The 24,550-nt window shown below is 38.0% G+C and overlaps 1 protein-coding gene and 1 pseudogene across 1 annotated transcript; both read right to left on the bottom strand.

The window, feature by feature from the left end:
- Positions 1–1,340: 1,340 nt before the first annotated feature.
- smu1b (SMU1 DNA replication regulator and spliceosomal factor b) lies at positions 1,341–23,516 on the bottom strand. The gene is made up of 13 exons (XM_055204742.2): positions 23,000–23,516; positions 22,092–22,302; positions 19,579–19,731; positions 19,286–19,396; positions 19,130–19,207; positions 18,870–18,998; positions 16,833–16,952; positions 13,890–14,006; positions 11,695–11,822; positions 5,893–6,019; positions 5,650–5,817; positions 4,898–5,050; positions 1,341–2,485 (listed from the first exon to the last, which is right to left on the bottom strand). The coding sequence occupies exons 1-13, from the start codon at positions 23,023–23,025 to the stop codon at positions 2,387–2,389; spliced, it is 1,620 nt and encodes a 539-aa protein (XP_055060717.1). The 5' UTR covers positions 23,026–23,516; the 3' UTR covers positions 1,341–2,386.
- LOC129445541 (5S ribosomal RNA) lies at positions 9,327–9,443 on the bottom strand (annotated as a pseudogene).
- Positions 23,517–24,550: the final 1,034 nt, after the last annotated feature.

Below are 24,550 nucleotides of genomic sequence, written 5' to 3'. Positions count from 1 at the left end.
ATAAAATCATCATAAACCGTCATGAATGCGATTTTCTTGGGGGGGTTCGTTCTCACAGTCAGACATGTATTTAGCATTGAGTACAAAAAAATGAAAGTTTTGATATTATGAAAATCTACTTTTTCTAACTATAATGCATAGTAGTAGGCCTAACATCCATACGCAGCACAAAAGTCCGGCATCGTCCATGAATTCGAAGTACAGGCGGAGATAGCAGCGTTACCTAGCTACTTTCTATGACAAGACCCGTTTCAAGATGGCGGCGGTTTGGATGCATGCTTAGAACCCCAAGGCGACATCTAGTGTATATATCTATGACTGTGTTGGGGTGGGGCCATACTCGGTGGCTCCAGTGCGTCATCGAGTCATGATTTTAAGACCATGTATAATCCTGAACTCGGAAATGGTTTTACAGTCTTTGTAATGTGTTTCAGAAATACATTATTATTTTTAGAAACAGTTCTCTGAATAAACTTCACACAGACTTTAATAATGGTAACACGTAATAGCCAAGAATTATTAAAGCCATATGTTGCTTTTTTGTGGAATCCACAGCTTACATAACAAATGAGACGACACTCAAATCCTATTTATTTTAGATTTGGAAATGACAATGGCAATGCACATTTTATGCAAACTATGCTATAAAGTGTTCTGCAGCATATCTTTCTATAATACTTTTCCGCAGCTTAGGTCAGCTGTGTTCTGGTCTACATTTCAAAAACCTTTTGAAGATGGGAAATGCACTTTTATCCCTGTCCCTTTATTATTGTTATTGTATTGTTTTATTTCTGTTAGGTCTGCCAGCAGAAAAGCCTTTTTGTTTACAATTTGTGTTAAAATTAATTGCAAATTTGATTTATAACCATTATCATTTACATTTGTAATTCTATTTATAAAATAAATGTAACAATGTTATTTAATCATTTGTGTATTTTTGGGCTCCAGGCAAATTGGTTGGGGGCTATTATGTTAAACAGTGGTATGTAATCCTTTGCCTGCAAAATAACATTTGTGTGTTTGAATAAGCAAAGGCCTAGTGGTTAGAGAGTCGGGCTTGTAACCTTAGAGTTGCCTATTCAAGTCTCATGGCTGGCGGGTTGCAACTGTGGTGCACGCTTGCCCTTGAGCAAGGCACCATACCCTAATTGCTCCCTGTGCGCTGGGATAGCTGCCCACTGCTCCATGTGTGTGTGTGTTCACTACTCGCTGGGATGGGGTAAATGCAGAGGTCACATTTCGAGTATGCATTATGTCTTAACCAGATGTCTATTTATTGGACAGTGTTTGCTGAAGATCTACAGCAAAAATCAAGCAATCTACACCTGAGCACTTAATGATGCAATCTTTTCAAGTTTGTCATGCTTGAAATTTAATTAAATTGAACAGCAGCAATATTACTACGTAATTTACCAACACGGTAGGATACTCAGATTTACACTGTAAAGCAATCTTATACCAATATTCAAAGAACTTTGTGAATATCCTTGATAAAAATAATTGGTTATTTTCATAATATAAACCACACAGGTAACCCATACAGTATTGCAATAACTGCATAAGATGTTGTTTTGCATGCAGTACAAGTACCACAATGTGCTCGGTCAAGTGTTAAAACACACTAAACCAATATAATCAAAACAATATTGTTTCACATGAATTCTAAGCACATCAGAATTCTAAATGTACACAAGTACAAATATATGAAAAGGTCCTCGATGAGTCTCAATACAACATGTCCTTGACATTCAAGGTCACATTCTGAGAAAGTACACACTGAATATTTGCCTTTGGTCAAATGATAAAAAATCACAATATGATCACAGACAAGATGTTGAACTGCAAGAATGGTTAGGAATGAAATTTGATATATATGTCATGTTAGTTTTGATTAAATCTTGCATGCAAATATCATCACATACAATACTATAAAGCCCTTAATGATATTAATAGACCAGTACATTCATGCAGTTTTTAAAGTTTTAAGAGGAAAGTTAGCATTCTAAAATCAGACGCTGTTAGTTTTGGATATTGTAGACGTCCTGCATCTTATCCCTACTGTGGTCCAAGATTCCTCCCAGACAGCAGATGATTCCAGGCCAGAAATGCACCGAATCCAGGCCAAAGTAATCAGATCCGGTGCGAATCTGTAGCAGCTCTGGCCCGGAGTCGTCTTCTGTCTTTCGACAGACAAGAATAATTTGGCACAGGGGGCAAAGATTCAATTAAAAGGTAATTGCGACTTTTCTTTGCAAAATTTTAAATGGAAGATCAATTTCATAGCAGGCTTATAAATGCAAAGACATAAGTGTATGCAGGGTACCACAAATCTAGAACACAGTAACACAAGGCAAGTGTTGAGAGTCCATAGTATGAAGGATGTAAGTCAGGGCTTCCAGAGTTTGAGCAGACCATCCTCACTGTATGTGGCAATAAGATTTTGATGGGGGTGGTGAGTTATGCCAATCACATCTTTTTCATGTACCTGTGTAGAATAAACATGTGTCAGGAATTTATATTAGAAGAGTTATGCTGCGTTTACACCATCCGCGTTTCAGGCATCAAAATCGTGTCCACTGCGGCACGGGTCGATGAATGTCACTTGACTCAGTAAAATGCGTACTGCTCACGGACCATATCAAGCCTTCATGCTGAATGAGTGACTCTGGGCGGGGCTGCCGCCACAGCAGCAAGCAGGCTCCTGATTGGTTACACGGCACGAAAATCCGCCAAAGTTAACATTTTTCAACTCGGGCGTCAGCCGCAAATTCGCGTCAAACGCAAAATGCACAAAAAGCACCATTCGCGTGTACCATGCATACGCTCAATTCGCGCAAACTAGACACGCGGATGAGGCGTAATTGTGTCTACCGCGCCAAATGCCTCATCCGCCCGCGAGACCTCCAGACGCTTGTCAACGCATCTTCACATTGACTTAACATTGAAATCACTCGCGCTTGACGCCTCTACCTGCCGGCTGGTGTAAACGCAGCATAAGCCTTTATATCAGATCAAGATATTGTATTACTATTGACAGTAACTTTCAATCCTAAAATATGAAAATACTCATAAAATAAAAATAAAATGAATGAAAAATTATTAAAATTGAAATTAAATATGAGGCAGATGTGTGAAAACAAATTGCTTGGCTGTTCTTTCTCAAACTGGATAAAAGCGCTCGCTAAATGCATAATTGTAAATGTAAATGAAGATAAATAAAATAATGTTATTCATGTGTCATTTCCAAAAAATATGTAATTTTGTTCAATTCTGCAAAGCTTGTAAAAAAAATTTGTTTGGTTAAAAAAATTAATAGAGGCTTTCTTGCGAAGACTTTCTAGGGCAACAACAGAAGAGTTCAGATGCGAAACCCATGTGCATCTGACGCTTACTTGGTAATAAGCATTTTTATTACCCTTAAAATTCAGAAATTCAGTTAATTCCCCAAAGTATTCGGTAAACTTCCTTTAAACAGGTAAAAGCCTCATGTAGCTGAACAATTAAAATCCAGTGTCGTTAATTTAATCCCTCAATTTAGAGCACTTGGCTGAAAAATCAACGTAGCATTTAACGGATTCAGCAAACAAACCAGTATTTATGAATAGCCTGCAGGCCGGGATTAAAAAGCCCCTATTACGTTGCTAAAACGAATGTTATTTTGTGTATTAGTTGTAATGCATGATTTATGGTTAAAAAACACATTATTTTCCACAGATCGTACATTGTTGTTGCCCCACTTTTCTGAAAAGCATTGATTTTCTACAAAGCTCATCGTTCTTTAATTAGCCTAGGTTTCCCCATGGACCTTTTTTGCCCCTGAAATAGGGAACCAATCACAGAACGGGGAGGAGGCAGAAAGACAATGACAATGTCTATGCGACACACCGAAGCAGTTTTGTTTATCCAACGCTGGAGCAGACTTTCAATGCAGCCTTAGATAGTGTTCTAAGTAGTTTTGAATGCAAGTTTATTTAAAAAAAGAGCAACTTTTGGCATTAAACAATTTCATATAGTCGTCGACGAAGTACAATTAAAGAGTTTCGTTGCAAAACGAGATAACTCCGTTTTTTTACATTTTTGTCAAAACATGTTTATTATTATGTTATCATGCTATTATTTTGTTTTATGCTGCTACTTAGCTGTATTTTTAAGTTATGAAGGTTTAAATCACAACAAACCAACTGCAGTTGAATTGATATTAATTGGAATGCACAGCCAAAAAACAAGATTTCTGAAAAATTTTGTTTTGCAACGAAACTCTTCAAATGGTAAGTGGTATTTATTAATTATTATCATATTGTCATTATGCCTGTACTGTGGTTGCCATAGTGCCACTAAAATGTGCTTTTCAATATCGATATACAGCTACTGGTTTAGTTGCATAGTTTTCAGCTGTGTGCACACGAACCGATAAAAGTCGTTTACGTTTGAATGTATGTCACTTTACATACATCATGTGGTATAATTGAAACGACTATGAGCTACGTACAGAAGCACTTGATAGACATTCGTAGCGCCCAGCTCTGGGCATTCGTAAACCACGCCTGAAATACAAGAAAATTAGCATATGGTTCCCAGACCATGTCTCATTCTCTATGAGACTGCACTGGTGTTAGCCAGCCTATTCTTTAATATCGTTATTTCATTTTTGACAGAGGTGGCGTTTACCAACTCTTGCATCTGAGCTCTTTAATTTGCATGCAAAAATTTCATTGCACCACGTTTGTTACTTAATAAAATACATGGTTTGAAATGTGATGGAAATTACATATCCTGGTTTGGTAAAAATGCTGCAACTTCCTCCTGCTGAACTTACAGTTCACCTAACTAAAAGTAAAAACTCTGGAGGCTGAATATCTCTTATCTATGCAGCACATGGTATGTGGGCGGACGGTACCGTGAGGGTTCTCTCTAGTTTGCCAGTGATGGTGCTAAAGCAGTACAGCAGATAGTCTTCTCCCACGCAATAAATCCACTCTCCACGCGGAGACAACGTGCAGCAGACAAAGTCTGCCCCCTCTCTCACGCCTGAACAGAAACTTCTCATCACCTGAAAGAGAAGCGGGGTGAGAGCATGCGCATTGCGGTGGAGCCTACATGAAGAGGTTAAAGGCATGCTTCAGAGAGAGACAAAATACATGTGACTGAGTCAAGAAAAGAGTGGGTGAGGCTGCTGAATATGGCTGGAATATGCTGTTAAATAAGCATCACAACACACATTACATACTTTAACAAAGCCAACAATAGTGGTAATTATTAACAAGCCTTACTATCAATAGCAGGTAGCAAATCACAGCCCACAGCTGTGACGTAGAATTAAAATATGAAGAGATCAAAATTATGTTGTGCCCAATATAAAAGTGAAAATATGTCAATACATGAAAAGCTATTATTGGGTCTTTAATACAGCCAAGGGAAATATACAAAATCAGGTACATACACTGTAAAAAAATATTTTTGTACTTGCTGTAACTTATTTAATTTAATTGAATTGAAATTACAGCAACTCATCACTAGTCAATACAGTTGAAATGACTTGTAAATCCAAGTTGATTAAACTTAAAAAGATTTTTCAAGGTGTACTTAATATAGTATTTTTCTTTATGCAAGTTATGTAGCATTGCATAATGCTGTAACTTTTGTCCTTACCTGCCCATGAATGTTCGTAACTACAACCGTGTTGGTCCTGTTACACACCACAAAGTGCTCAGGAGTTTTCGGGATCAGCATAACATTGTTAACAGTGATGTGCAAACCCTCAGGAATGTCGGGGGTTTTAATTGTGCAGGTGCAGTCCATTGTCTTCATGGTCCAGATCTGATAGACAAGCCATTAGGAGAGGTGATTTAAGAGTATAAAGAAATATAAATTTGATATTAAAAAAACACTAACCTTTACCGTCCCATCCGCTGATGCACTAATGACATGCTGGCCATCGTGTGAGAAAATAACATCATTTACATGAGCAGTGTGGCCTCTAAACTCCTTCAATGTTTTTCCTGATTTCAAGCCATGAAGTCTAATCAAACAAATCCAGAATAAAAATCAGTGATAATCACTACTAAATAATTACTGTAATTAAATTCTATTTCTAAATAGTCAAGCAAGGGATTAGTCTTCAGAATGAGTTACTTTTTATGTACTTGCATTACATACAGTAGGCCTATATTGAATTAAAATGTACATTTATGTGAGTTTGATTTAAAGTGCCCATATTATGAAAAACTTTTTCTGGGTTTTGGGGTGTTATTTTGTGTCTCTGATGCTCCCACACGCATACAAACTTGGAAAAAAATCCATCCATGCTGTTTTGAGTGAGATACAGGTTTCTGAATGTCCTTTGCCTTGAGTCTCAGATTGCGCGAGTTCAAACTCAGCTCCGTTGTTACGTAACTAGCCGTTTCGTCACATTCAGTTTGAATTTTCCCGCACACCACCCCACTCGCAGGTCTCCACCCACCAGGGAGCTAGAGAGAGCACAGAGCAGTCAGTCACTTCGCGGATACCCTGCTGTTATCATGTTTCACTGAAATAACAGCGCTATTTAGATATTATGGATTATACTCCCGCCTACTTTTAAAAACAAAGTTTTAACGCGTGGTTATTGGAACCCGGAGTAATCTTATATACAGTGTGTTACGACGCAACTAGTCATCAGATTGCAGGCGATAAGACCTTCATGCGAAATCTGATGTAAACAACAGACTATGTATCTATATTTCACGGATTATACGCATTTGTGGACAAAAATGGTCATTGGATGTATTTTATTGGACTTTCATGGATCATTCACACATCTGAAACCGACTGGATTCGATTCGCAATCGTTGTATCAACACAAAAGGTAACAAGTCACGTTATATTTTGCATGTTGTCATCTTCTGTCACAAAATACTACATTTATGATGCTAGAGCATCTGTATCTCAAAACAGAGATCATACAATGATGCTAATCCCGTAAATTATACATTTTAAATGTATAGTGATGTTAAAATTGGTTGTAAACAGTAGGCTATATAGATATTTTTGCAGGCTAGATAGTTTACAGCGTGGTTTCGAAAGTTAAAAAAAATATTTAACGGTTTTATTTTACAATTCTACAAGAACTAAGTAATAGTGCTTTGCCAAACTAAAAGTTTTTTTTGCCAAACTTACCCAGACCGGGCCTTACCGCCCCGGCACAATTTACTCTGGAATCATTGTGTGTCATGAGTTTCTTCTCCTGTAGTGTACTTATTAGTGATACTTTTCTGCATGATTTGTCTGTTGGCAACATAAACCGTTAATAACAATAATATATAAAATAATAACACAGTATGGTCTGTACTGCTCATGATATCACTATGCACGCGCTCATGACGTTAGTAGTGGGGCGTGATCAAAGGAGCAGCAGCTCATAAATATGTAATGACTAGCTCAAAACGGCACAATCTGAAATGCCCTGAAACAGAGGATCCTAGAGATGGGTAACAATCTTTTCCTACAAGCTATTTCGAGCAAACAACTTTTGAAACATGCTTTATGGAACTCATACACCTATTTAACTTGTAGAAAAGCAGTCATAAGATGGGCACTTTAAAACGCATTCAAAACTGTACTGAAAAGTATAATGTTTACAGCTTGTTACAGATAATTTAATTGAATTTATCTTGATAAGTTTAAAAATTTAAATATTGTTTAATTTTGATTGTCCATGTGGTCAATGTTTGTACCGATTTTGACAAGTAATTCGTAATGAATAATGCTCTTTTGCCACAGTGGTGATTGGTGAATGGGGACTGAGGCATGTGGCTTTAAAATGCCCTCTAAAGCCGGGCTCACACTACAGGCCCAAATTTACCCTGATTTCTATCTCCTAAGAATCCAAGAGAAAATCGTGTCCTAGACCTCTACCGGTTCTGATGTTTAGAGCTCAGATTGTTATGTAATGTGTGACATTTACAGATCAAATCTCCCACTATTATGCTCGCAAGCAAAACAGGACCAATCTGATCATAAAAAAACATGTTGGATTTCTAGGATTTTAAATTGGGATGATCACCTGAGTACTTTCACAATAGCCAATAAGAGACTAAGGTGAATGACTAAAATAAAGACCACAAAACAAGCTGCTAAGACAAAGAAACGGCTTGTGAAATGTTTAATATGTCTGTGAAAACGTATCATGCATGACAAAAACTAAGGACAAATCACCTTGGTTTTAAACACAACCGATGAGTGCAACTAGCTAGCAAATGTAAGCATTACAAATAATTCACTAGTTCGCCTGTGCATTCAGGCTTTAATGATTAATTGTAAACGAACTTGGCTTGCTGTCCTCGAAGGGAGCTCTGCACCAGAGCGCTGAACCTTCAGAGAGGGCGAACCTGAGGCCGGGGCTCGAGCCCCCAGTTCTACCCCCCAACAACCGAAACTGCACAGAGGAAGTAAGAGAGCAGTGAAGGAGGAGATGGGGAGGATGACCTGGAGGCCTGCCTTATATCACCCATAATGATGATTGACAGGCCGGAATATTTGCTGCTAGCAGATTTCATAATCGGCCCAGATTTAAAAAATCCTATAGTGTGAGTCCAGCTTAATAGGAATAATTTGTTTTAATAGTAGCGCTTTTCTGCAGCACTCAAAGTGCCTTACATGTGAAAGAGGGATTCTCCCCAACCACCACCAATGTGCAGCATCCACCTGGATGATGCGACGGCAGCCATATTGCACCAGAACGCCCACCACACACCAGCTTATTAGTGGAGAGGAGACAGAGTGAAATAGCCAATTAGTATGAGGGGATGATTAGTAGGCCAACGAGTAAATTTTGGCCAGGATGCTGGGGCACACCCCTACTCTTTTTCAAAGAACATCCTAGGATTTTTACCAACCACAGAGAGTCAGGAGCCATTTCTCAATGTCAAGGAAGGATCCTCGGAAGCCAGAATTTCGAGGATGCTACGTTATCAACATCCGTCAAAGGACTGTTCCAATGTCGAGGATCCTCGGAATTTCGAGAAATATCCCATATACAAGAAAGGATGCATATGTGTATTCTTCGCGCGCTAAAATCACCCACAACCCTATGCGCGCAGCGCCAAAAACACACCTTGAAATGACATGCACTTGCTAGCCTGTTCCATTTACATGTTCTCTGAATGCTTAAGAGGAGCCTTGCCTAGCCTCTGACTTGTAAGGAATAGTCCTGCCAAACGGCCAGAACATCAGTATAACGTCTCATCCGAAGGACGGTGCTTTTTTTGACAGTATAGTGACTATACTGGGATGTTAGAACCCACAGAGATCACAGGGCGAGCACCCCCTGCTGGTCTCACTAACACCTCTACCAGCAGCAACCTGGTTTTCCCAGGTGGTCTCCCATCCAAGTACTGACCAGGCTCAGCCCTGCTTGGCTTCAGTGAGCAAGCTGTCTTGGTATACAGGGTGATATGGCTGCTGGTAACATTTGATTCATGAGTTTAAAATAACATTAGATTAAGGGCTCATTATAGTTGGGCGTAGGTCCTACGGCGAAGCCATAGGCTATGCGTCAGTTTTCATATGGTCGTCGACACATGCAGACCGCTAGTAGGCAGTATCTCCGTGTGTAACCCACAGTAGCAGCGCAACAGCCAAAAACGAAACAGCTTGGCCAGTAAATCCAGAAACGAAGAAGAAGAAGCACCTTGTGGTGTATGTGTTGAGAAGACCAGCAGTGATGGAGCTGAATTGACAGCAACTTTTGTTTGAGTTAGATCACTTGGCCCATCTTTGTTCTTACTGTTGCAAGCAGAAATGTCTATGAAGACATGCACCGCAGATTTTTTTTACCTGACGGGTAGGGTTCTAGTGGACCAATCACAGCACTTGTGGTCCATGTAGAACGAACGCGTTGTTAACGCAAACCTACGCACGACTATAAATTACACTTAGATATTCATTTTTTCGGGTGAACGTCCTTTTTCATTACAAATGGCTTTGTAATCTAGCACTGGGGAAAGATTGACAACTAAAACACTAGACAAGCAAATAAAGCACTAAACCAAATGTTGGAGCCATTCTGTGTATTGGCATGGGTTGGCGCTGTGATCTGCCACTAGTCTTCTTAAGATGGGGACTAATTACTGCAGGTGTGGCGCACAGCGAGGTGCATGGTTTTTTACCGTGAGACACGGCGTGCTTTAGGCAATTCTTGGAGACTTTATGTTAATAAATGGATTTGCATATCCAAACTTTATTTTTGGACTTTTGAAAGTTTATGAATTATTTTAAGCCAAGAGCAAGTAGTACACGCGTGCGAAACAACTTAGATGTGCGCCAACACCAAACATGATCTCATGAAGACAAAACCAAAACATATCATGAATCCATTATCATCATCACACAAACAAATTGATGACAAACATCAAGGTCATTATAGAAAACACGTAACCTTTGTCTGCAACTTGCAACGTGATGCAAACATCTTAAAAACACTGTTTCCACTGCACATAAGAATTCCACCCACATGCACTGACTAGGCAAACGATTCCAGAATTGACGCCCAGCCGCAGAACTGCTGCAGTCAGGACTGAGAGATAAAGCATGTGTGTGTGTGAGAGAGAGAGAGAGAGAGAGAGAGAGAAAGAGAGCGAGAGTTTGGGTCTTGCCATGTGACGAAATATTCCTAATGACGCTTAGCCCACGTCATGTTCTTTAGAAATTTGTCTACATCTTAAACAATAACAAAAATGCAGCATGCATAGGTAAATGGAATACCTATAACGTCTTGTGTGATGTGCACATACCATGGCAGTCATTTCATATTCAAATACACAAAATAATTAAGACAACTAAGGCAAACATGAGCGTTTATGTACATATTTACACTACACAGGCAAAGTATCTCATTTATAAAGCAAAAAATTTATACATCATCTTTAGTCCCAGGTTGGCAAGCACGTGTCTGCCTCACACACTACAGAGAGCATAAATCCAATCTATTACAAAACGGGTGGGGCTAGTGTTTCCCAATAAGGGGCCAATGGCAGTGATGCTTGCCACTTCACCCCTCCCCTTTCCTTTCCGACTAAGCAGCTAAAATTACCAAACGTCTACCTCAGTAAAGCCCCTCTTTGCTCCTTGGGTAGCGGAGCATAAAGCAGAAACACATTATCATGCTTTGACTCTCTCTCTCGCACGTGACCAATCACGCCTCTTTCCACCCACATGAGAACCTAAAACTGACATCCAGCTATACAGGAACTGCAGTCAGGCCTGAGAGAGAGAGAAAGCGAGAGATACTGAGTCTGGGCTTGCGATGGAATATTCCTGATGATGCTTCGCATCCAGACCACGATTTAACATTTCCTCCACGCCTTCGCAGTCAGAGTCAAAGCGTTTCAAAAGGTAGCCTACCATTTGCCCACATTTTTCTTATGATTACAGTGTGAACAGGAGATTTGTTTAATTGCATTAACCTGTTAAACACGCTCCTTGAAAAAGACCAGCGTTAAGCAGCTCAGTCACATATTCTGAATATCAAAGCAAAATTAATAAAACTTGGTCACTAATTTGATGCACCTGCAAAGCTGCACAAACCATGACCAGACTGAATATACAAAAAGATGTAAAGAATTACAAATCATCTTCAGTATACAATCCAGAAAAATGTGATTAAAATGATTTGCAAATAAGATTTTATGTTTAATAATGTAATAATAGTAAATAGACCTGATGACTTGGTCAAAGGAGGCACTTAGCAGTTGACTGCTATCCTTATTGAAGCAGACACAGGTGACAGCTTTGCTGTGAGCTCGCTCAAACCTCCGGAGGCATTGGCCATTCATAATCCTCCATACCTGGAACAGCATAGTGATCATATCAGACATCAGACAAAATGGAGTAGGATTAAACTCTTTTAACTGGGCTGACTGTATGATCTATTTGCTAATACCATGAGATTTCCCTGTTTAGAAGGTCATACTGTGCTTGTAGCACTCTTTGTTTTTGCATACTAATGAAGAACTGCAGTCACAACTGTAATTAGATGCAATGTGATTAGAAAGCTGAACATTTAAGAGATTCGAGGGCTTGAATTAGGTTTGACTACACACCTACTGCCCCATGAGAATAAGATCCCTTTCAGTGACCTCAAGCTATAAAGTGAAAAGTGGTTTTCAGTGAATAGTTCATATAATGCCTTTTGTTATGGACAAATATTATAAATTATTAAATATTAATAATATTAATTAAATATATATACAGCGAGGTAAATAAGTATTTGACACATTAGCATTTTTATCAGTAAGGGGTTTTCTAAGTGGGTTATTGACATAAAATTTCCACCAGATGTAGCCATCAAGCCAAATATTGAATTCATACAAAGAAATCAGAACATGTAAGTATACAAGTTGAGTCATAATAAATAAAGTGAAATGACACAGGGAATAAGTATTGAACACATGAGGAGAACAAGGTGCAAAATGGCAAAGAAAGCCAGGAGATCACCTGAAATCTGCCAGTATTGAAAGAGAAACAGCTGCTTTAGTCCTAATTGATGGCCTATAAAGGCTTCTCATTACCCAGGAGGCACATATGATTTCATCAAGAGATTTCATGATGGGTAAAAGCAAGGAACTCTCTTAAGATCTTCGTTCTTATCGTTGAAAAGCATTTTGATGGGATTGGTTATAGGCGCATTTCCAGAATGCTTAATGTTCCTGTGAGCAATGTGGGGGCCATTATCCAGAAATGAAAAGAGCATCACTTCACCATAAACCGGCCACGATCAGGTGCTCCATGTAAGATCCCTGTCCGAGGAGTCCAAAGAATAATCAGGAGAGCCAAGAACCACTTGGGCAGAACTTCAGGAAGACCTTACATCAGCAGGTACTGCTGTTTCAAAGAAAACTATAAGCAATGTACTGAACCACCATGGCATCCATGCACGCTCACCACGCAAGACTCCATTGCTGAACAAAAAGCATGTTGAGGCTCGGTTAAAGTTTGCACAAAGCATTTGGAGAAGCCTGTGGATTATTTGGAGACTATAGTCAGATGAAAGCAAAATTGAACTTTTTGGCAGTCATTCTACACCATGTTTGGAGAAGAAATGGCACTGCCAACCACCCTAAGAACAACATAACAACAGTTAACTTTGGGGGTGGAAGCATCATTGTTTGGGGATGCTTTTCAGCAAGGGGTACTGGCAGACTTCATATTATTGAAGGCAGGATGAATGGTGAAATGTACAGGGACATTCTGGATAAAAATCTGCTGCCATCTACCAGAAAGCTGAAAATAAGAAGAAGTTGGACATTTCAGCAAGACAATGATCCCAAACACAAGGCCAAAGAAACAATGAAGTGACCTAAATCCCATAGAAAATCTATGGAGAGAACTGAAGATCAAAGTTCATAAAAGAGGCCAGAGGAACCTTCAAGATTTAAAGACCATTTGTGTGGAAGAATGGACCAGAATCACTCCTGAGCAATGCAGACTACTGGTCTCTCCATATAAAAGGCGTCTAGAAGCTGTAATCACCAACAAAGGTTTTTCAACAAAGTATTAAAGTGTGTTTAATACTTATTCCCGGTGCCATTTCACATTAGTTATTATGACTCAACTTGTATACTTAAATGTTCTGATTTCTTTGTATGAATTCAATATTTGGCTACATCTGGTGGAAAGTTTGTGTCAATAGCCCACTTAGAAATCACCTTACTGATAAAAATGCTGACGTGTCAAATACTTATTTCCCCCATATATATATATAATCCCCCTATATCGTACAATGGACGAAACGTCAGATGATGAAAGGATCAATGATTATTAATCAGTAAAAAATGCTACATTTACAATAAAAAAGCTTCATAATAACTTTCGGAAAAATCAATATAGTTGCTACGGATTGGGGAGGGGGATACCTGTATCTTTCCATCTTGAGCTCCAGAGGCGATCATGTCTGATTCATGACTTACTGCCAGACACAGAACAGCCTCATCCATCATCATGAAATTATCTTCGGCTTGGTACTTCAGATCCTACATGCACAAGAAACAACCACAGAAAGGCAAATGATCATAATCTTCAATCACACATATACTATGGATTGCGTCTAATAATGGAGGTCTAATCAAAATCATTCAAATTTAAGAGCCAACACATGATGAAAAATACAAATGTGTTCTCGTTCTTATTGCTAATAGAAGCACAACATCACATATAGCCTTATACAGCAAACTGAAAGATCTAGCAACGCTTGCACCCTTTAGTACTGATGTTTGTAAACAGGACAATAATTATTTTTGGCTTCATCATGCCTTGACTCAGGTTTACATCATAGAAGGTTGGGGTGACCCATTTTCTATACCTGTGAGGTTCAGAAACCAAGGCACTCGTGTAAATGAAGATGTAAAATAAATGTAAAACTTTTTTCGGCCCTGCAAAATTAGCCTTGGATGGCACACGTGTGTTATCCATTCTACGATGTCCTTGAGCTGTTTGATCGGAAGAATCAGGTTTCAGCATATTAGACAACAATACAGACTATGGATTATGTTTACATAATCATACATTTCCATGAAAATTTCAAAGCATTATTTCATCAATTCGATGTATTTCTCTCACTAGAGAAGTAGCCACTGTTGTTAAATTAAAATTACCTGCCCAGATAAGCTAAACACAAAACAGGGAAAGGATATTTCTCTAAAAATAACTTGGGACCCCCGAGAACCTCCTGGAGGACCCCTGAGAGTCCTTGAACAACTGTTTGAAAACCGCTGGATACGAGAAATGGTCTTGTTACCCAAAGGTCTTGCTCCATGTGTGTGTGTTCATGACTTACAGTGCAGACGTGTGTTTACTACTCACTGAGTTTGGATAAATGCAGAGTTCACATTTCGAGCATGGGTTACCATACTTGACAATCACGTCACTTTCACTTCAAAACAACATGAACTCCTTACAGCTAGAGATGAATGTTAACATCTCTTATGGTTTCTATCATTCAGATGAAGGTGATAACCAACTGATTCTCTTTTGTCCACTCTCTGACAACTAGTTACCTCATGATGTCCAGATAAACACAATTTATGTGAAGCTACTTTTACAAAAAAACTGCTGTTGTTAGCCAAGAACCACCAAGCCAACACCTTGTCATTATTAATTAATACTCTAATGCCCTTTTCACACAAAGATAATAGAATATACAAAGAAAATGCCGGTCTGGGATTTGTCCGGGGATCGTTTAATTTTGTTTCATTCACACTGATTTTCCAGAATCCATGCGTGCATTCACACAAATGCCATAAAGACACGTGACGTATTTACAGTCCTACACTTGGTAGTTTTTTCCACAGCGTCTGAAGTTTGCTTATTATCCATGATTTCTCTCTTGAGAAACCACAGGTATGCATTTTTCATCATAAAGGAGCACATGACGCGCTGTATTATTATGCTGGTGAATGATCTTAGCTTCAGATCGGATCGTGGCGAGCTCCCTGATCTCTGATTCAGTCCAGTTTGCAGATATTTCTTGTCGTGAATGTTAATCTGCACTTATATTCCCCGTGTCAAAGAGCTGAATGATCTATTCTTGTTGCGATGTTGCTCACTACGGCACGCTGCATACGGCATTGTTTCTGTTTTGTTCACACAGAACACTTTCCATAAATGATATGCCAATTTTGCTCTGCCCCGTTGAGGGGACCGAACATGTTTGTGTTCACACAGAAGCCTCTCTGCCAATTTTATGAAAATTTTCTGGGATCAAAGTCTGGTGTGAATAGGGTTTAAACCCAGTGGCGGCTCGTGACTGCTCATCCGAGGGGCACAAATTCAAAATCAAAATCAGATTGTCATGCGTGTTGATTGTGTTTTCAAAATATGTGTTTGTTGCGTCATGTGAACCATGTGCATCACGTGTTTTGTCAAAATAAGTGCCTGCTGCACACGCGTCAAAACCGTTTATAATAAAAGAGACTCTCATGTTCAGAAAAGACACTCCCTTAACAGTAAACTCAGATTACGCATGAGATTATGCGAGTATCTGGCAAACATGAGCGTCTCTTTTATCATAAACCCTTTAGACGCTTCTGCAGCAGGCACTTCTTTTGACATGACACGTGATGCACATTGGTTCACTCGAAGCACAGAAAACATATTTGAAATTACGAACCACACACATGAAGGGCTTCATACATGTTGTGACGAACTTCGCAACGAGCGCCCTCATTTAAACCATCTTCTGTCCAAAATCTTAAATTAATGGGACAAGTGGTTTATGATGAGATTTTAACAAGATTTTTTTCATAAATGCCAAATACTTGAAAAATTCTGGATCCTTTACCTTTAAAAATACTGGATCCTTTCCCCATGCAAAGCTTGGTTTCACAGAAACAAAATGTTATGTTTTTTTAAATGAACTGGTTTTATATCTTATGCTGGATATAGTAGTGTATGTTGTCATGTTATGTATAATTGTTGTATAATTGCTGTTCATCTTGGCCAGGACACTCCTGTAAAATCTCAGCGAGTTGTTTTTCTCCTGGTTAAATAAAGGACAAATAAAATCAAATTTAGGACAAAAACAATAAGCATACAATATATATAAAAACATTTTGCAGACGCTTTTTTACAATGCATACATTTTATCATTATGTATGTTCCCGGGATCGAACCCACAACCTATGCTCACCCACTGAGCTACAGGAACACCAATAATTGCAAGTCACTTTCAGTTCCAGAAACCATCTGAAATTCCACATACAGTATAACCTGAATATACACTGACCTTGTTGTGAGTGCAATCAGTTGGTTATACACTTCATCGTTTATCATTTATTTCTCAATAAACTGTACATACTCACCTTCCTAATTTTACCAGTGGTGAAGTTCCAGACCTCAATGAAACCATCCACAGAACCAGTGATCAAGTATTGTCCATCAGGAGAGAACCGAGCACACTCTACGTGAGACTTTGGCCCAAACTATAGAACAGATGTACACAGATACGCAAACAGAAAATTCAAAACACTGATTAGGTTTGCTCTTACGATATCTCGAAATACTTCAAGGTCACATAAAACATGCCAGCTTTGCCTTGAGCTAATTATAGCTCCTTAAAATGTAAGCATGTTGACATTATTCCAAGTGTGCAGTGCCACAGAGAGCAAAGTAGATTAGGGAGAGTACAGGACACAGAGAAAACCCTCAGGTCACAAAAGCAATTACATTTGCATATGCTGAGATAGTCACATATGACCATCTGACAAGATGTCTACTTGTTTCTAATGCAGACAGACATACTGTAATATTCATAACATATGTCTGCCAGAACAGAGATACTACAACACAATCTCAATGCAATTTGTAACAATTTTATGAAATAGCCAATTTGTATGAATTCGTATTGATTCTTACATTTTAGTACCATCTGGGGTAACACTTTACTTGAAGGTGTGTTCATAAGACTGACATCACACCTTCATAATCATGACATGACCGTGGCATAAACATGAAAGAGATTTTATGCACGTTTATGACAACTGACATTGAGTGTCATTTGTTCAATAGGCTTTATGCCCAGCTTCACTACTTCCTGAACTACAGCCAGCTCATTGTTTCCTGTCTGCCATTATTGGACAAACTGATTAATCCAGGTATGTCTGATTATTGTTGTTGTGACTACTGAGGTCAGGCAGACCAGGATTAAGCAGTTTGTTTGTGACTACTGAGGTCAGGCAGACCTGGATTAATCAGTTTGTCCAATAATGGCAGACAGGAAACAAGGAGCTGGCTGAAGTTCAGGAAGCAGTGCAGCTGGACATAAAACCCATTATGTCATTTTTAATGCAAAGATGACATTGTTTGAAAAATCTTTGTTATGACAACTTGACATACACCAATACATCACAACTTGTCATAAATCTGTCATAAACATGACATAGCAGAACAACTATCAAACTTAAGAAACTACCTAGTTTTATGGGTTAATATGTGCACAATACATAAAAAATGACAACTAACAAAACTTGTTCTTCTTAACAAAGAGGGTTCTGAAATTTTCTGACATAGAAGAAAAACGTACAAAACATTTAATCAATTTAATTTAATTTAACTATGCAGCGATGGACCCAACGCTGCATGTCTTAACCCATTCAATTTTAGGTGAATCGTCTCCAAATGCAATAAAATATTATTTTATCAATTTTAATTATTATTATCATTATTGGATGATTGATTGTATTTATTAAACACATTAAGGTAACATAAAAAAAAAACATTATGAACTGAAGAATATTCATGATGCTGTTATAAAACTATTAACATTTAATGATATTTTAATGACAAATTATATTTGTACCACTGTAGCTGAGGTCAAGAAAAATATTCATGATGCTGATATAAAAATATTTGACAGAGTATTAACACTTAATGACATTTAAATGCAATTTATATCACTGTAAAAAGTGATCAGTTATGTTGTCTTGGTAATGTGAAGTTGTCATGACAAGTTATAATGTATTGATTAATGTCAAATTGTCATAACAAAGCAATCTCAAACAATGTCATTTTTGCATTAAAAATGACATAATTCAACGAATGACACTTAATGACAGCTGTCATAAACGTGCATAAAATCTCCTTCGTGTTTATGACACGTGTCATGTCATGATTATGAAGGCGTCATGTCAGTCTTATGAACACCCCTTCAAGTAAAGTGTTACCCAATCTGCTTTTTGCCCCAGTGACATTAGGCTTAGGGGTGTGACTTCATTATTGCCTTGATTCAAATAATCATACATTTTATATGATTTACATTATACAAGTTCATACAAATAAGCCATCTTAGTTACAAATTCCCATGTGATCAGGCATGATATTACACTGTTGTGTTACTAAACCTTTATAAGGCGACTCAGCTGTGTAGGGAAATGCTCTTCCTCCATGTCCTTCAATGCACCTTTGCCACGGAACAGATCCAATGACATACCCGGAGGTAAAAGTCCCTGGTGTTGTTGCCATTTTAAAGACTAAATGGTGTAATAAAGACAAAAGGATAAACAACTTTTTGACGTACTAATACACTGAATTGAGTGGAACAGGGGTTGTATAGTTGGGAAACACTGGTCTTGTGTTAAATAGCTCAGAATAATATACATACCAGCATTGCTAATGACCCAAACTGCCTTAGTGCTTTGGTCTCTTGCAATCTGTAAAGAGCCCCCTCACAAATACGACCCTATCCAAAGCAAACACAGGTGTACAGGCATCAACGATATCAGTCCTGATATAAAATAATAAAAGAGCGAAAACATACCTGGCCCAGCAGAGCCATGAGGCGAGATGGTGGCACCAAACAAACTTCTCCAGCAAAAGCTTGAGCGATGGCCTGTCTGCGTTTCTCTTTGCTACTGCCCGCTGGATATGCCTGATGTCCAGCGTGAGAGAAACAAGCTCAATTATATGAATAATGCTTTACACATCTTACACATCTAATATTATTATCATCCACCCAGTAAATCCCACCAGCTAATTACTTTAGCGTTAGGTATGCAGGATAAAGGGCAAAAATTACCTAATTTACAATTTATACTACACCATTAGATTTACCTCTTGAGCGTCAAAGTAAGGCTGGTTGAGAAGATTCTCCATGTGTGAGTAGCGCTCAGGTTGTGTATGCTTTAACATGATCATGGGATCCGTTTGCATCAGTAAACAATGGGCTGCCCCCAGTTCCCCCAACTCAATCAACTCCAGCACAATCTATGCACAGAGCAACAGAGCCAAATGCATGAAAAGATTTTAAGGTCAACTTCATAAGTCTGACATCATCGATTTAAAAACTACAGACAATGCTCTCAAGAAATTACTGTTTGAACACATACTAAAGTTTCTTACAGTACAGCTGGAGTCAATGCATGCAAATAATTGATAAACAGAAAAATTCAAAGAGCTGGAAATGTTATGCTGATCTCTATGAGCATGTTTTACATTGTAGAATCTGATTGTTGCTTACAGTGAATTTAAGCTATACATTGTATCAGTATGTTTTTTGGGATTGAATTTATGAGCTACATAAACCTGCAAGAAACAGTACTTTAGTATTTACCATAGTAAACTTAATTACTACACTCTGTTGTGCGTAAGGGGTACCTGAGACGGGGCATAAAACTATTCAAAAATAACACACAACAATTTATTTATTTTGCAACAAATTTTTATGCCTTATTAGAATTAAAGTAATAGTCTACCATCTTGCCACACCAAACCATGCTACCACCTCAACCCAGACAAACCAACACATATCTATCTTTTTTCAATGCGTGCACTGCACAGCGCGCCGCGAATGTGTAAGCATTTAGCCTAGACCCATTCATTCCTATGGTACCAAACAGGGAAGCCACCAAATACTTCCCTGTTTTCCCTATTTAAAGACTGTTACATGAGTTATACCAGTAAGTATGGTGCCCCCCCCCCCCCCCCTTGGAAGAAGTAAACATTTTGCGCCCCCCCAACTCTCTGCCGCAACTGTAAATAGTATAATTTGTCTATAAAATTACACATCTGCAAAACATTGTATCCTTATTAACATTATAGAAAACACAAAAAATAAATATCAATCAACTTACAACAAAGAATAACTTTATTAACATTGTTTTTTAGTCTGTAACAGTAAAGACTTAAAATGCATCAATTTGCCTGAAATAAAAAATCAATCCTTATTTACAGTATATTTTTTGACCATTTGATACTGAAAAATTTAATTAAATATAATCAATAAATAATAATAAAAATTCAAACGCCTATCAGCGTGTTTGGGGTGTAATGTCTTTAAGTGACGGTGCAAAAAAATCACTTCCTGAAAAAGTATTTTCCCCGGGGTGTCGCTTCGAGCCCCCCCTGGGGGTCCCGCCCCATTATTTGAGAAGTCTCTTTTTAAAGAAGACACACTACAGTTTTTTACCAACATGATCTCACAAAGTTTCATGGGATAGTCACAGAATTTTTTGCTAATTTTTCCGTGGCATTCTCACGGATCTCCGCATTTTTCCATGGCATTCTCACGGATTGGTTACTCAACTGCTTTTTCCTATTTTCAAACCATTGTCGCTTCGGTTTAGGGTTAGATTTGGTGTTTGCATTAGTATGTCACTTTAAGTATTGGTTTATACTATTTTTTCTGATTTATTCTTTTATATTTTCTAAACTTTAAATAATTGTCGCCTGGCTTTGGGGTTAGAGTTATGTTTGGGTAAGGATGTAATTTTATGTAAATCTAACACTAAACCGAAGCGACAATGGCAAGAAAATAGAACAAAACAGTTGAGTAACCAATCCGTGAGAATGCCACGGAAAAAGACAGTCCGTGACAGGGCCACGAAAAAATTAGCAAAAAATTCGGTGACTATCTGTGGTTGTTATTAAATGAATAAATAACAATAATGCAGTAAAGTATATATTTTATATTTAAAACAAAACAAAAAATGTTTACGCCCAAAATGCTAAAAAAGAAACGAAACTAGTTTTGATCCAAATTTCAAGTTAAAATCACAACAAAAGAATAAATTAGTTACAAATTAATAATGTCACTGCATTATTCTTACTGAAAACTAGATTCTTAGAGCTTGGCGATATTATATAGGTTGTCAAGATTTCTGAAGATCTATAATAGAATATTAGTGCTATAAATATGTAATAACAAGTGAGCCCACCTGAGGGCCTATGCCATTTTAAAAAATAGCTCACACCATCTCATTAATTTTGCAAAATGGGGATGAAATATGAAAACTACACTCCTAAAGCTTTTCAACGATATATGGTTTTAGATTTAGAATAAGCTATTATCGGTTAACTAGTTATGTTGTAAACAATGTGGGCCCACCTATGGGCCTGTGACAGTTATTAAAGCTGTTATTTCAGTTAAACTTGGCGTAGTGATATGGAACTTTAATGTGGTCGACAGAGCTAGAACTACTTCATAGCTGTGCATTTACTGAAAAAAAATGCACACCCGCAGAACGTCTGTCAACCAATCAGAATGAAGAATTAATTTAGTTTCATGTGCTGGAAACTAAAAGAAAACAGGGGTAAACCTATAGCTCTTGTTTTAAAGTGTAACCAACCTGTTCGTAGAGATCAATGAGCAGCTTGTCAGGAAGTTTCAGATACTGGATTGCGAGCAACACAATATCCCAGTGTCCGCTGTTGATGTCTGTGATGAAGCTGTCAATGCTGTCCACTGTATGCAGAGACACGGTCGTCTCCTCCTGAAGCATCGCCAGCGTGCGGTGCAGATTATTCTCTTTCAGATACTGCATGATCAGACGAATCACACTGCGAAACGCGACACACAAAAATTAACGCGGCTCTTTGTATTGTGTGCGCGCGATTATCTTGCTTTACTATAATAGTATTAGGATTGTTTACGACTGTAAACAAACATCACATAACGTTGACGCGAGAGTTTTTAATAAATTCATATTCTCCATACATTTTCCATAAAATGCTGAAGTATACTTAATTACTATAGCACTCTGTAGTAAAATTCTGGCATAGACTACTACAGCGTTTTTAAATCTTACAATAATAATTAAAATATACTAGAATATTTACTACAGTCCATCAGTTTATACTACATAATAATACAGTAATTCACAACACTATACAATAATTTGGGCTACTAAAGTAATGCTAATATTTTAGTGCTAGTTTTATTGTGGGTTATGCATGCGACTGTACACCGCACGAATAGATTAAAAACATATAGTAAAAATTCTGGTGTTTTATTAGGATAACATTAGTATTGCCATTGGCCAATTAGGCGTTAATTTGCTCTCGGTTCACTTACATTTATAATATTTAATTTAGGAAACGCCTAAACAAAGCGATTTAAATGATGGAGTGTTCAACCTTTGGTCAGAGCCAAGCAACACAACGCTTTACGTTTAATGTTAAGTGGGAATATTAATAAAGGCAGGAGTGCATAATATATATATAATAATACATAAAAAATGAAATAATGACAACTTACTCTGCAGATTCCACTTCAAGGTCCATGGCTGCGTGGTTATAAAATGAATTCAGCGTCTGTATACAAATGTTACATTCAGCGCTTCGTGCTGTTTTGGTTGTCCTAATAGCCACGTGAATACCGTGTGGCAGTGACCGCCCAATACACGTGCTGTTGTATTTATTGCTCAGACGTCTGAAAGCACGGCAACCACTCGCAAATTGTTGCGGATCTGGTGATGGTGGTGTAATGACGCGTGTGGAATAATTATAAGAAACCCCGCATTAAGTTTAGAAGCATTGCATGCTTTCCAGGTAACGGACTACGAGCATTCTGGAATACAGCATTGTGGCTTTATAGGTTAGCATACAATCGACAATAATAACCTAATGTTACTACTGAAACAACAGAGCTTTATGATCAAACGTTAAAAATGATCTTATAAAACTGAATTCTTTATAAAATTAGTTGAGTTTTCTTGTTTTGTGAAAACCAAACGCATCTGCATCAGGTGTGTTGGAATGTTGTCGTGTCGCCCCCATCTGGTCACACAAATTTGTTTGCTCTTTCGGACAGCTAAACAGGACAAAACATTTTACACTGCAAGCTTCGTTTTAAAGTTTAAATAAATGTATAAATAACCACAGCAATTAAAGTATTTTAAAGTTAGAGTTTATGTAGTTTTTTTTGTAAAGTTAGTTATTGAGTTACTGGGGAAAAAATTATGCGACGTAAACTAGTGGTTACAGGATCCTGTTCAAAGGCCTTTGAGCCTGTCAGCAGTAGTTTTCCATTGAACTGATACTCACTGGTTCGATTTGTTTTTTCATGTTTAGTGCTATAATTGGGTCCCCAGTGCTCCTATCAAACTAGTAAATGTGAAAAGATCAACCCAGTAACTTAGTTTTGGTGAACCATTCTCTGCAAGTATTTGGAAAAAATAGGTCTTTGAAATTTGGCTCCCCTGTGATGTCAGAAGGGGATAATACCACCCCTTAATCTGCCCTATCCAAGCACGGCACTGCTATTTAGTGCAGAGATCAGCTCATTTGCATTTAACAGGACACACCCAAAACGCCACATTTTTGCTCACATCTGCCTACAAAGTGGCAGTTTTAACATGTTATAATATATTATCTAGGGTATGGTATTTTGAGCTAGAACTTCACATATGTACTCTGGGGAAACCAAATATTTTTCACATCTTAAAAAAGCCTTGTGAAATTTCCCCTTAAAGCTTTGAGTACCCTTAACCTTTTAGGGGTAAATTTCCAGACAGGGTCTAGGTTAATCCAGGACTAGGTCTTAGTATCATCAGGACATTTAGATAGTCTGTAAAAACTTGCCTTACAAAAAGCAATACTGGTGTGCATCTTGAGACAAAACAACAGCACTGATATATGTCAATACAAGGTGTTTTTAAATAAAGGCAGCTCAAACATGCATTTTAGTCTGGGACAGGGATTAGACTAAAATAAATGTAAAAACTGAAGTGAAAACCTGCGCATCAGTGCCCTTTGTTTTGCCTGAAAATGCACACTAATGCTTTAAGTAAGGTATGTTTGTTAAAAC

Source organism: Misgurnus anguillicaudatus, chromosome 3 (assembly GCF_027580225.2).
Source record: "Misgurnus anguillicaudatus chromosome 3, ASM2758022v2, whole genome shotgun sequence".
Lineage (NCBI taxonomy): Eukaryota > Metazoa > Chordata > Actinopteri > Cypriniformes > Cobitidae > Misgurnus > Misgurnus anguillicaudatus.
The sequence above is the reverse complement of the archived record's forward strand: the minus strand, read 5'-3'. Positions and strand labels throughout refer to the sequence as shown.